At 38.2% G+C, this 12,544-nt stretch overlaps 1 protein-coding gene across 1 annotated transcript; it reads left to right on the plus strand.

Moving 5' to 3' along the window:
* Positions 1-1,100: 1,100 nt before the first annotated feature.
* On the plus strand, positions 1,101-9,976 carry LOC145112154 (putative receptor-like protein kinase At1g49730). Its single transcript, XM_079048364.1, has 10 exons — positions 1,101-1,142; positions 1,232-1,234; positions 1,373-1,611; positions 1,692-1,744; positions 2,047-2,113; positions 2,243-2,333; positions 2,412-2,496; positions 9,605-9,780; positions 9,866-9,882; positions 9,970-9,976. Exons 1-10 carry the CDS (start codon positions 1,101-1,103, stop codon positions 9,974-9,976), a joined length of 780 nt encoding a protein of 259 aa, XP_078904490.1.
* The last annotated feature ends 2,568 nt before the right edge of the window (positions 9,977-12,544 follow it).

Below are 12,544 nucleotides of genomic sequence, written 5' to 3' on the forward strand. Positions count from 1 at the left end.
AATTTAAGAATTTAGGTCACGCATTATTGCGTGCCCTTAAATTAGTGTCTAAACAAAAAAACACGGAGGGCACATGTGTGTCATCTAAAGATGTCGCTTTATACATTTTAATGGAACACGCGTTCCATCCTTTAATAGCAGGGGGGAAATGAAATCCTAAAAAATTAAAAACCCTGCTTTTCATCCATATTTTAGGGTTTCCATGTAAACCCTAGACCTCATTTGCAGGTTTCGTTCTCTGATGAAGTTGTTGCTGTTCGGGAAGGAATAACGAATTCATCCTCTCCATCAGTCGACAACCTTCACTCTCTGCTTCTCCTTTTCTCTATAAACCTTAGACCTCATTATGCGGCTGTAACCTGCAGTGCTCAACGATGTCGACTATCCTGTTTTATCTACCATTTTCTCCCTCTGATACGTTAAAGACACGCCATCCCAAAATTGGAAGAACTAGGGCTTTTGTGCTCTGGATCTCACATGAAACAAGTTTTCCTCGTCCCCACCCTTACCCATCCTAATTCATTCTTCTTCAAATGATTATATGTTCTTACCTCTCAACCGTACCTGAATCAATATCTCTGTCTCTCTTGTGTCTATTCTCTCAACATCTCTCACGCTTTCCTATTTACATCCAGAGTTTAAGAGCGAAAAGAAAAAAGAAGAAAGAAAAGATGTGCCTTTTCTTCCCCTGGTTCGATCACAACTTTCAGCAACTCCAAGTGCAGAAGCCCTAAAATTTTCTCGTGAGATCGTCCAACTTTCTTCTGTGTTTGCTGATTCTTCCTTTGTATCTTCGTGTTAATCACTCTTTCTGTCATATTCGTCTTCATTTGTCTGGTTATCAAATCTCGTTAACCATTTTGGGCATGATTCATGAATTACCAGTATGAGGTGCGGTGTTTCTATCTTATTTGAGTTTACATTTCTCATTCATTAATCAGAAGTATCTCGTCTTATAATTCATAATCTAAACTATCATTTCTTGGAATTTCTATTTGAGTTCACGTTTCTCTTATGTTTGTTTGATTATTTTTTGTCCCAATGTTGGCTGGATTGTCTGATTTAACATCTAACTCGAGACCTGAACTGCACTACAGGTCATGTTTGAGTTGTTATGCAACCTTTTCAATACTTTTTACAAGGTATGTAGAAAGCTATGTTTTTTATTTACTTTAATTTCATAAAACTTTATACTTTTTTTATTTATAAAATATGTTTGTTACTGTTTCAGGAGGTATGTTTTATGCTGCCCCCACTGTTTAATTTGCTGTTAGATTGTGCCAAGAAGATAGACCCGTCAGTGGCCTTGATTTTATGTTTATTTTTTTATGCAGTCTGTCCCTTGTTTGCCTGATCTATCATCATCAAAAAGTTTAGCTATAAGGAAACTAAAAGGGCAACTAATAATTTCGGTACCCTTATTGGACAAGGAGGATTTGGTAGTGTATACAAAGCTCAATTTAATGATGGATTAATATTAGCAGTGAAACGTATGGATAAACTTTCAAAACAAGCTGTTGAAGAATTTTGTAAAGAAATTGAGCTTCTTGCAAGACTTCATCATCGACATCTTGTTTCCTTAAAAGGATTTTGCATTGAAAAACATGAAAGGTCAGTTGTTTATAAAACTAATTCTTTTTATAGATGTTGTAAATGAAGAGTTTTATAAATATTGCTTCTTGTTTTTGCAGGTTTCTTATGTATGAATATATGGCAAATGGGAGCTTAAAGGATCATCTTCATAGTATGCATCGTTAAATATATTTCATGTGCTAATTACAGAAATACCATTATTTTACCATTTGAATTTTCCTTATTCCAATAAAACCATAAAAGCTACAAAAAATTTTACAATTTAACAATTTTGACCTAATATTACAAGTCAAAATGGTTGATTTGGAAAATTTTAGTGGTTAGATTGGAAAAAATAAAGTTTTAGTTGTTAAATTGCAAAAATTGCCATGTTTTTTTTATCTTTTATGTAATTTGCCAAGATTTCTTTAATTCCTATTTTTCGTTTTCTGAGTTTGTTATGCTTGTGTGTAGCTCCAGGTGTCCCTTCGCTGAGCTCGCAGACAAGAATTCAAATCGCAATCGATGTGGCAAATGCTTTAATAATAATAATAATAATAATAATAATAATAATAATAATAATAATAATAACAACAACATAAAAGAAGTTTAACATTTATTTGGAAATGTATTTTCTTTTTTGGTATTCTGATTTATAATTTTGTATTCAGGAATACCTCCATTTCTACTGTGATCCTCCTTTGTGCCATAGAGACATAAAGTCTAGCAATATATTACGTGATGAGAATTTTGTAGGAAAGGTAATATGCTTTAATTAATCTACTTATTGAATTTTTAAAAATAAATTAAAGTTTCATATTCTGATATTTGTGATCCAGGTGGCAAATTTTGGGCTTGCATATGCTTCTAAAGATGGATCCATTTGTTTTGAACCAGTCAACACAGAGATCAAAGGAACTCCTGGTTAGAAAAATAAATAAATACTAAAATTTACTTATTCATAATAAACAAGAATATTTAAAAATAAATAAATTCTAAAATTTCATTTAACTTACATATTGAATTACAAAATTGATCCTTCTGCTTTTTGATTTTACCATGTAGTCTAGAAGTTTTATTACTAAACTCCATTCCATTTCCTACCAACCAACCAACCAAACACATAACATTTTGTGATTTCGATTCCGATTCTGATTCCGATTTTGTTGGGTTAATCGGGTTTCGTTCACGGGTTACGGGTCAGTCAAGGAGTTATGAGTTTGCATGGTTAACGGTAGTTTTTGATTTGTTTATGTTGACTAGGTTTTAGTGGATAATAAAGTATGACTTGGTGTCATGTAATTAGCTAAACGTGGGTTAGCTTTTACTGCGAAGTCTATCCATTAGTTTAGGAAGTTAGTTTTGTTTTATTCTATTTATTTTGAAGCTTTCATATATATAGATTGTACTTTTCGTTGTTTGGAATATACAACAGAGAGAAAAAGTACCAAAACTAAGTGTGTCTATCTTCATTCTTCCTTTTCTATCTGGGTGTATTTTGAGCCATATGTTGGGGTTGAAACACACTTTTATTCAGAACTAGAACAAAAGAGAAGTGCTTACACGCTCAATATTACAAGAAAAAGAAACAACCCTATAATACTCACTCTAAGTATTACACACTACACTCTCTGTTTGTGGTGTCTTACAACTGAGGTTAGAGCCTCTATTTATACTTAAACAAGCCTACAATTACTACTGCTACCATTTATTGTGTTCATTATGTGAACATACGAAGTTGCCATTTGAGTTCTTATTGTCAACATAAATAGAGGCGCATCTACTGATGTCAGGTTCACACCAAGTCTGGTTTACACTCACATTCTCCCCCTTAAACCGAACTTGGCTAGAGATTCGTCACGCCGATCATGTTTCGCATTTCACTATGTTTCACGTATGCTAAAGCCTTTGTAAAGATGTCCGCCCATTGATCCTTCGAGTTGACATATTCCACTATAATTTGCCCACGTTCAACACATTCTCGTATGAAGTGATAACGAATGTCAATGTGTTTGCTTCGACCATGAAACACAGGATTTTTCATCAATGCGATTGCTGACTTGTTATCGACATATAAGGTGATAGGCATAATATGATGTCCCGTGAGCTCCTGCACGAGATTAGCAAGCCAAATGGCTTGACATGCTGCTGTTGTAGCTGCCATGAACTCGGCTTCACACGTGGACAAAGCAACAGTCTTTTGCTTTTGGGATTGCCAAGTTATCGCATTCCTTCCCAGATAGAAAATCATTCCACTTGTGCTCTTGCTATCAACAGGGTCACCTCCAAGATCACTATCGGTAAAACCAACCAAATCTTCAATTTCACGACCTCTTCCATAGTTGATTCCATAATCAATGGTTCCTTTTACGTATCGCAAGATGTGTTTCACAACTTGGAAATGCAAAGTGGTTGGTTCCTCCATGAAACGACTTGCAATTCCAACCGAAAATGACAGGTCTGGTCGAGTGTGAGTCAAGTACCTCAAACAACCTACCACTCGCCTATATTCAGTTGGATCAACTTTTTCACCATCTTCATCCTTCTTAACCTTCAACTTAGGTTCCATTGGTGACGTTGTCGGATTGCAATCCAGCAACCCAAATTGCTCTAAAATCTTCTTTGCATAAGCCGTTTGTCGCAAAGATATTCCCCACTTCTTTTGCGAAACTTCGATTCCAAGGTAGTAAGAAAGTAATCCCAAGTCACTCATTTTGAATTCTTTCTTCATTTGTTCTTTGAATTCGACAACATCATTAGTGTTCGACCCGGTAATGATCAAGTCATCAACATAGACACCAACAATAAGAATTTTGTCTTTTGAGTTCCTTTTGTAAACAGCTGGGTCTTGTGAACTTTTTGTAAAACCAAGCCTTTTTAAGCTTTTATCCAAACGAATGTTCCAAGCTCGAGGAGCTTGTCGTAGACCATAAAGAGCTTTATAAAGCTTGAACACCTTGTGACTGTTTGCTTTATCAACATATCCTTCTGGTTGGGTGACATAAACCTCCTCTTTGAGATCTCCATTGAGAAAAGCCGATTTGACATCGAGATGGTGGACAACCCACCCATGTTGAGCTGCTAAGGCAAGAATGAGCCTTATGGTGTCAAGCCGTGCTACCGGTGCAAAAACTTCATCAAAGTCGACTCCTTCCTTTTGTACAAATCCTTTTGCTACAAGTCGAGCTTTATGCTTCACCACTTTTCCCAAGTTGTCTTTCTTCACTTTAAACACCCATTTCAAACCGATTGCTTTGTGTCCGGATGGCAAATCGGTAAGTTGCCATGTTTTGTTCTTCTCGATTGCATCCAACTCTGTTTGCATAGCCTCCTGCCATGCCTTAGAGGTTACCGCCTCTTTAAAATTCAAGGGTTGATCCGTTGCAATCATCAACAATTCTCCGGGTTCAAGGAACACATTTTCGGTTTCAGAATAAATATCGGTTAACGGACGCAATCCCCTTGGCCCAATCTCACTAGAAGGGCTTTCCATATGGGGCGAGGTTGAAGAAAACGGGGCTGAGACAGTAGTATGTGGAGCTGGTTCAGGCTCGTCAAATTCAGCATATGGTTGTCTAACTTGGATAGCATCGATTCCTGGGCTGTTTGGTTGTTCCGGATTGATTTCGGGGTCATTTTGAGGTGTTTCGAGGTGTATTTGGGGTTGTGGTTCAATTATGGTAAAGGTCTTAGGAGTCACCATCTCTTCTTCTTTGTTTTTGTACCAATTCCATTCTTCTTTTTCGTCAAAAACAACATCGCGACTAACTCGCAACTTTCGGTCTTGCGGATCAAACAAACGGTTGCCTTTAGTTCCATCTTCCACACCTAAATACACCATCTTCTTACTTCGATCATCAAGCTTCTTCAAGTGACCACCTACAAGTTTAGCAAAAGCAACACAACCAAAAACTTTTAGATGTTCAAGGTTGGGCTTTTTGCCAAACCACGTTTCATAAGGCGTCTTGTCGGGAAGTACTTTTGTTGGCAGGCGGTTGAGAAGATAAACTGCATGTCTAACCGCTTCTCCCTAAAACTCTCCCGGAACATTTCTACCTTTGAGCAGACTTCTTGCCATGTCCATAACGGTCCGATTTCGCCTTTCTACAACTCCGTTCTGTTGAGGCGAATATGGTGTCGTAAGATGCCTTTGAATACCATTTTCTTCACAAAATAATGAGAATTCTTTTGAAGTGAACTCTCCCCCTCGGTCCGTTCGAAGTGTCTTTATTTGATAACCCGAATTCTTTTCAACCATCAACTTGAACCGTTTGAAAGCGCTCAAGGCTTGAGACTTCTCCGATAGCATGTAAACTCACATCCACTGGCTAAAATCGTCTACCAAAAGGAGAAAATATTTACTCCCTCCAACAGACGTAGGTGTGATCGGACCACATAAGTCCGCATGAACAAGTTGTAGAGGTTTTTGAGCTCGAAAAACTGCATGATCCGGGAAAGGAATTCGGGTTTGTTTGGAAAGAACGCACCCTTCACATACTTGGTTTGGGTGCTCAATCTTTGGGACTCCGATTGCCATAATTTTTTCGGACAACTTCTTTAAGGCGAGAAAGTTAACATGACCGAGTCTAGAATGCCATATCCAAGCTGGTTCGTCTTTTGTTGCTAAAAGACAAGTCGGTCTACCGGTCCTTAAAGGAGTTTTATATAACCGGTTTGGGGATCGTTTAACTCTCAAAAGTAGAGTTTTGTTTCTGTCAAACAATGTCAGATCCGACCCATCCATTATGACCCGACTCCCTTCCTCCGTCATTTGTCCAAGACTAATAATATTGTTTTTTAGACTTGGAATGAAATATACCTCATTAAGGAGTCTTTGGTCGCCATTTTTGCTATCGAATAAAATCGACCCTTTTCCCAAAATAGCGACGGTCGAACCATCCCCAAATTTCACATGGCGCGTAACGTACTCATCTAGTTCGCGAAACTTTGAGCGGTCTCCAGTCATGTGATTGCTAGCACCGTTGTCGAGATACCATACCTCAGACTCGACTCGACTTTCTCCCGATGCAAGAAGATTAACACAAATATTCTCTCTTAGAGACACCTTTTTGTGTGCATATTCTTGTGAGGTTGCCATCATTAAAATAGGCTCTTCTTCGTTGGCTTGAGTGAGGTTTGCCTCCTCACCTCGATTCTTGTTTGGACACTCCGAAGCATAATGACCAAATTGTTCACAAGTAAAGCATTTGATTTTACTTTTATCCTTTCGAGAAGGATTATGGTCATTCCGATTTGTATTGTACTCGCGACCACCTCCTTGGCCACGTCCACGACCTCGGCCTCGTCCCCGGCCTCGGTTACCATGTCCTCCTCGTCCTCTTGAAGTGTTTGACGAGTTTCTCTCGCCAATTTGCTTCGAACGAGATGCCCACTCGGCATGTGTAAGCAATAGAGAAGGTCCTTCTTCTTTTTCTCCATAGCTTCGAAGTCTCTCTTCATGGGTCTTAAGACGACCCACAACTTCTTCCACCGTCATATTTTTCAAATCTCCGAATTGCTCGATCGATGTTACGATTTGTATAAATCGTATCGGTACGGCTCGCAAAAACTTCTTCACAACCGTAATTTCTTCAATCTTTTCACCAAGAGATCGAATACCGGTTACGATAGTATTCAATCTCATGGAAAAATCATCTACCGATTCACTGTCTTTCATCCGGATCACCTCGAAGTCACTTCTCAAGGTTTGAGGTTTAGCCTCCTTGACCCGATCGGCTCCCATGTGCATCATCTTGAGCGTTTCCCATGCTTCTTTAGCTGTGTCCTTCTCAGCTAACATCAGAAGTACGTCCTCTGGAATTGCTTGATAAATAGCCGCAAGAGCCATCCGATCTTTACGTTCGTCCGTTTCTGCATTTTTAATTACATCCCATACTCCTTGTGCTTGTAAATTCACTCGCATTTTTATGGCCCACACCGCGTAGTTCATCTTTGTGAGCATTGGATAGTGTAACGTAACGCTACCGTCTTTCCCGGTCCTTTGAAAACTTTCAACTCCGGCTTGAGAAGATGACGAGGTTGGTGTAGTCATTCTTGGCATATACTTGGGCATACACGAGTAAGAATATTTTTTTTTTGAAGTACGGGGACCAATATGAACTTTTCAGAAGTTCAGGGGGCAAACAGAACTTTTACAGAAGTAAAACAGGGGCTAAATTGAAATTTTTCTGAAAAACAGGACCAAAATTGCAATTTTTCTGAAAAACAGGGGCTAAATTGCACTTTCCGGAAGAACAGGGGCTAAACTGCAATTTCCAGAACTTTGGTCAGCTGATGACGTCACTGCTGATGTCACTGCTACAGTACCGTCTTCTCCGGCGAACCCTGGTTTTTCCGGCGACTTTTCCGGCAGATTTGACCAACTTTGACCGGTGATTTGGAGGCCTTCCGGTGGTCAAAAAATTCAAAAAAAATATATTTTCGAAATCCTTAGAACGAGACCTTTCCAACGGTGTACTCCGAAATTGTTTTTGAGACAAAAAAAATTTCGACCAAAAAACAGAGAATGCTTCCCCCGGAGCTTAACCAAGCTCTGATACCACTTGTTGGGGTTGAAACACACTTTTATTCAGAACTAGAACAAAAGAGAAGAGCTTACACGCTCAATATTACAAGAAAAAGAAACAACCCTCTAATACTCACTCTAAGTATTACACACTACACCCTCTGTTTGTGGTGTCTTACAACTGAGGTTAGAGCCTCTATTTATACTTAAACAAGCCTACAATTACTACTGCTACCATTTATTGTGTTCATTATGTGAACATACGAAGTTGCCATTTGAGTTCTTATTGTCAACATAAATAGCGGCGCAGCTACTGATGTCAGGTTCACACCAAGTCTGGTTTACACTCACACCATACGTATCTGATTTCTAACATTTGGTATCAGAGCGAAGGTCGAAGAGGGCCGGTTTGAGAGTCGACTTTCGAAGGAGGGAGTAGCCTTTGGCTGTAGGAGCAGCAGAAGCAGCGGGTCGACAACTGGTTTGGATTGCGAAATCAGAAACATGGTTTGTTTGGCAGTGATTTTTCCTTGTGGGGAGCAGCAAACTGAAGGTTTGATCCCACAATAGGTTCGGGACAGCAGGGACTGTTTCGGGAATTGTTTACAGCAGAAGACAAGAAAAATTAAAGTGTTTCTGGTCAATTGTCGTGGGGAGACGGGGAGCACCCTTCGAGACGAAGGGGAGCATGGTATTCAAATGCATATCCGGCGGTAGGCTGTGGATATGTCACGGGAAAATAGAGAGAGTTACCGAAGTTGCGTGAGAAAACGAAAAGAAAAGATCCGTCAAAAGCAGGTGGCTTTGGGTGTGTTTCGTTTTGCAGGTGAAAGAAGACGGGAAAAGCGGGTTGCTTTGTTTTCTTGATCGGTGGAAGAAGGCTCTCGTTTCACAGAAGTGTTAGGGGAAAACGGATTTTGTGTGGTGACAAACAACAGCCGGGTATGGAAGACTTTGGACGTGACCGAGGTGAAGGTCGGGTGTCCGGGAAAAGTCGTGATTGAGTGAAGACTTTGGACGTGACTGAGGTGGTGGTCGGGTGTCCAGGAAAGGTCGAGAATGAAGATGAAAAGATGGTGATTAATGGCTGCTATGAACAAGTGGTATGACAAAACCGATTAAGGGGGTGATTGTTGGGTTAATCGGGTTTTATTCACGGGTTACGGGTCAGTCAAGGAGTTATGAGTTTGCATGGTTAACCATAGTTTTTGATTTGTTTATGTTGACTAGGTTTTAGTGGATAATAAAGTATGACTTGGTGTCATGTAATTAGGTAAACGTGGGTTAGCTTTTACTGGGAAGTCTATCCATTAGTTTAGGAAGTTAGTTTTGTTTTACTCTATTTATTTTGAAGCTTTCCTATATATAGATTGTACTTTTCGTTGTTTGGAATATACAACAGAGAGAAAAAGTACCAAAACTAAGTGTGTCTATCTTCATTCTTCCTTTTCTATCTGGGTGTATTTTGAGCCATACGTATCTGATTTCTAACAGATTCCACTTCAGGTTACATGGACCCGGAATATGCCATGACACAAGAACTGACAGAAAAAAGCGACATCTACAGCTACGGTGTTGTACTTCTGGAATTAGTAAACTCAAAAGAAGCCATACATGAAAACCGAAACCTAGTCGAACTATGCCAACCCCATATGAGATCGGAATCACGATTCATGGAACTGGTAGGAAAATACATTGACTGGTTTAATGATGTATTCTCACCCGATATCTCAAATAAATGTGAAGACATTCTTAATATGTTTTCAGAAACCTATGGTTGTAAAGTAAGTATAAATATTGAAATTTTCACATCAAAATTATTTTGTATCTATTAAACATTATAATCATTCTTTCTACATTTGGTGTTGAAGGTGGTAGAGATTGTGATACCAGAGCTTGACCAAATGTGAACAGCTCATGTTGTATCAATTGGTTCTAAAGTAGCAGCCTCATTAAGTCCCGACATTCAGATTGGGTATAATATTCCCATTTGGAAATTTTCTAATTTAATACTCCTATATAATTTTATTGTATTTTTACTAATATGTGTTTGATGTTTGTTGTGTTATATGTAGGATGGATAAGAAACTTACATTGGACTCACGTATTAATTTTGCACTTTTGAACTCATTCACAGCTGCAGACTATGTTGCTGCACAACGTCTCAGGTAACCCTAATTTATCATTTTTTACTGAATGGTGTTTCTTTTTTACGAATTTGCCCTCGTATATTTTTACCATTATTTTCTCAAATAAATATTTATAAAATTGCAGGCGCCGGATTATATGTACTACTACATGGACAACTGGGTATTTAAATTTTAATCTAACCATGAAATATATTTATAAAACAATCTCACTTGTTTAATATTCTCATGTCTTGATTTCAGGGATATTTGCAGGGAACATATTTGATCTGGGTTCTGCACAGGTATGCCATCCCTCCAGGGAACATATTTGATCTGGGTTCTGCACAGGTATGCCATCCCTCCTGTACATAAGTTCATTAGAACATACATTACTAGACAAATACATAAGGCATACAAAAGACAGAACTACCCTTGTCATTTATTTATACAACTCCACCTGTAATGATCCCCCCATCTAACCGATTGTAACTAACTTCTTGCACCTAGTTAAAGAAGTGCAAAGATAGAACTACAATTGTCGTGCAAAGACATTTTACTAACTTGTTACATTTTTATCATAAAAAACGGGTTGTGGGTGTTGATTGTCAATACTGGAATAGGTCCAAGGGTAACTAATGTTGAATCCTCAAATCAAGCAAATGTTGATCTTCTAATGTTGTTCTTTTACAATGTTGTTCTTTTACAGGTGGTTGGAATTGGACCTAAAGTTGGTTGCTGATATAGGAATAGTGGGTGCTCCAAAGTCATGAACAAGCCATTTTTTAAGTGTTATTAGTGTTGACATGTAGTGTTGTTTGACATGTAATGTTAGGTAACTTGTTTGACATGAGATATTTTTTTGAAATGAATTATCGTTCTTATGTATGGTATTTTATTTTGTATTATGATAATTTCAATTTGTTGTTTAATTTGAAAATTAGTAATTCTATCAAATATATATATTTTTTTAAAACATTTAAAATTATTACACGCAAATACGTGTCATCTTCATTTATGACAGGGGCTTTAATGATACGCAATGTGTGTCCTAAACGCGCGTCGTAAGGTTACGACACGCAAATGTGTGTCGTCTTCCTTTATGACAGGGCCTTCCTTGATACGCATTGCGTGTCGTAACTGCGCATCGTAAATGTGTGTCGTAAATGCGCGTCGTAAATAAACAACGTGCAAAAGCGTGTCGTCTCTCGTTATGACAGGGCCTTCCTTGACATGCATTTGCGCGTCTTCTGAGCATTTTACGACACGTATTGCGCGTCGTAAAAGGCTGTTTTTCTAGTAGTGAACCCAAAAGGACCATGCTACTATCGGGTCAAGTACATATCAATTATAGTTATGGGCTTAGACACCTAATCCATCAGTCTCCCACTTGGATAAGTCTAATAACTATTATTTCAAGTACAACTTCAGAATCCGATTAGCAATCGTAGCTCTCAAAAGTCGTTGTCGAACTCTAATCATATCAGAAACGCGTCCTTTAGATAAGGGATCAAATATTCCTCCGTTCTACAAGATATCGTATGGACATGAGACATGGATTATAATCATTCTTTCTGTCTAAGGTTTTTTTCCCGATTTCCGATTTATGACGACCGACTAATTGAACAAATCAAATCAGTCCAGGCTTGGCCAAGCGCTTCAGGTTTCATCACTAAATCACCGAGGTGTCCACTGATATCGGTTTTATCCTCTTAGGGAAAAAGGAATGTATAAACTTCGACTCATATGCTTGTACTATTTACTGATCAAATCACACACAACAATATGTTTTATAACATCAAGTTACTGATGCGTTTACATATTATCAATGCGCAACGACTTGTAGAAAACAACTCATATGTCTCCGTTTTAAAAATATAAGATATTATCGTCTCACAATCACTCATGTTAAAATCCATGAAGTGATTCAGATGAGTGTGGGTTTAATCCAATACTCAAATCTTATTTCAGGAATACTCATGAATACTGCAGCAAGCTTGTGCTATGTCTAAACACTTAGACAATCTACAGTCGGATCCATGACAGTCTTACCTCATTACTTACTCCTAAAGTATGATTAACTGTGGATGTTTGAATAACCTAGTTATTCAGGAAGTAAAACATGCGAAGTGAAACACAAGAATAATCTAATCCACTATGGTCTCAAGACTTTTGAATATAATTATAACACTTGTTATTTAATCACCATATTAATTAGACCTTACTCATTATATAATGTTTCGATCAATCAACTCGATACTTGAACTAAAACAACAGTTATCCCATGCTCCAAGCATGAACACTATGTTTATCTATGTTC

This window comes from Lactuca virosa, chromosome 5, assembly GCF_052849685.1.
Source record: "Lactuca virosa cultivar CGN04683 chromosome 5, Lactuca_virosa_CGN04683_v6, whole genome shotgun sequence".
NCBI lineage: Eukaryota > Viridiplantae > Streptophyta > Magnoliopsida > Asterales > Asteraceae > Lactuca > Lactuca virosa.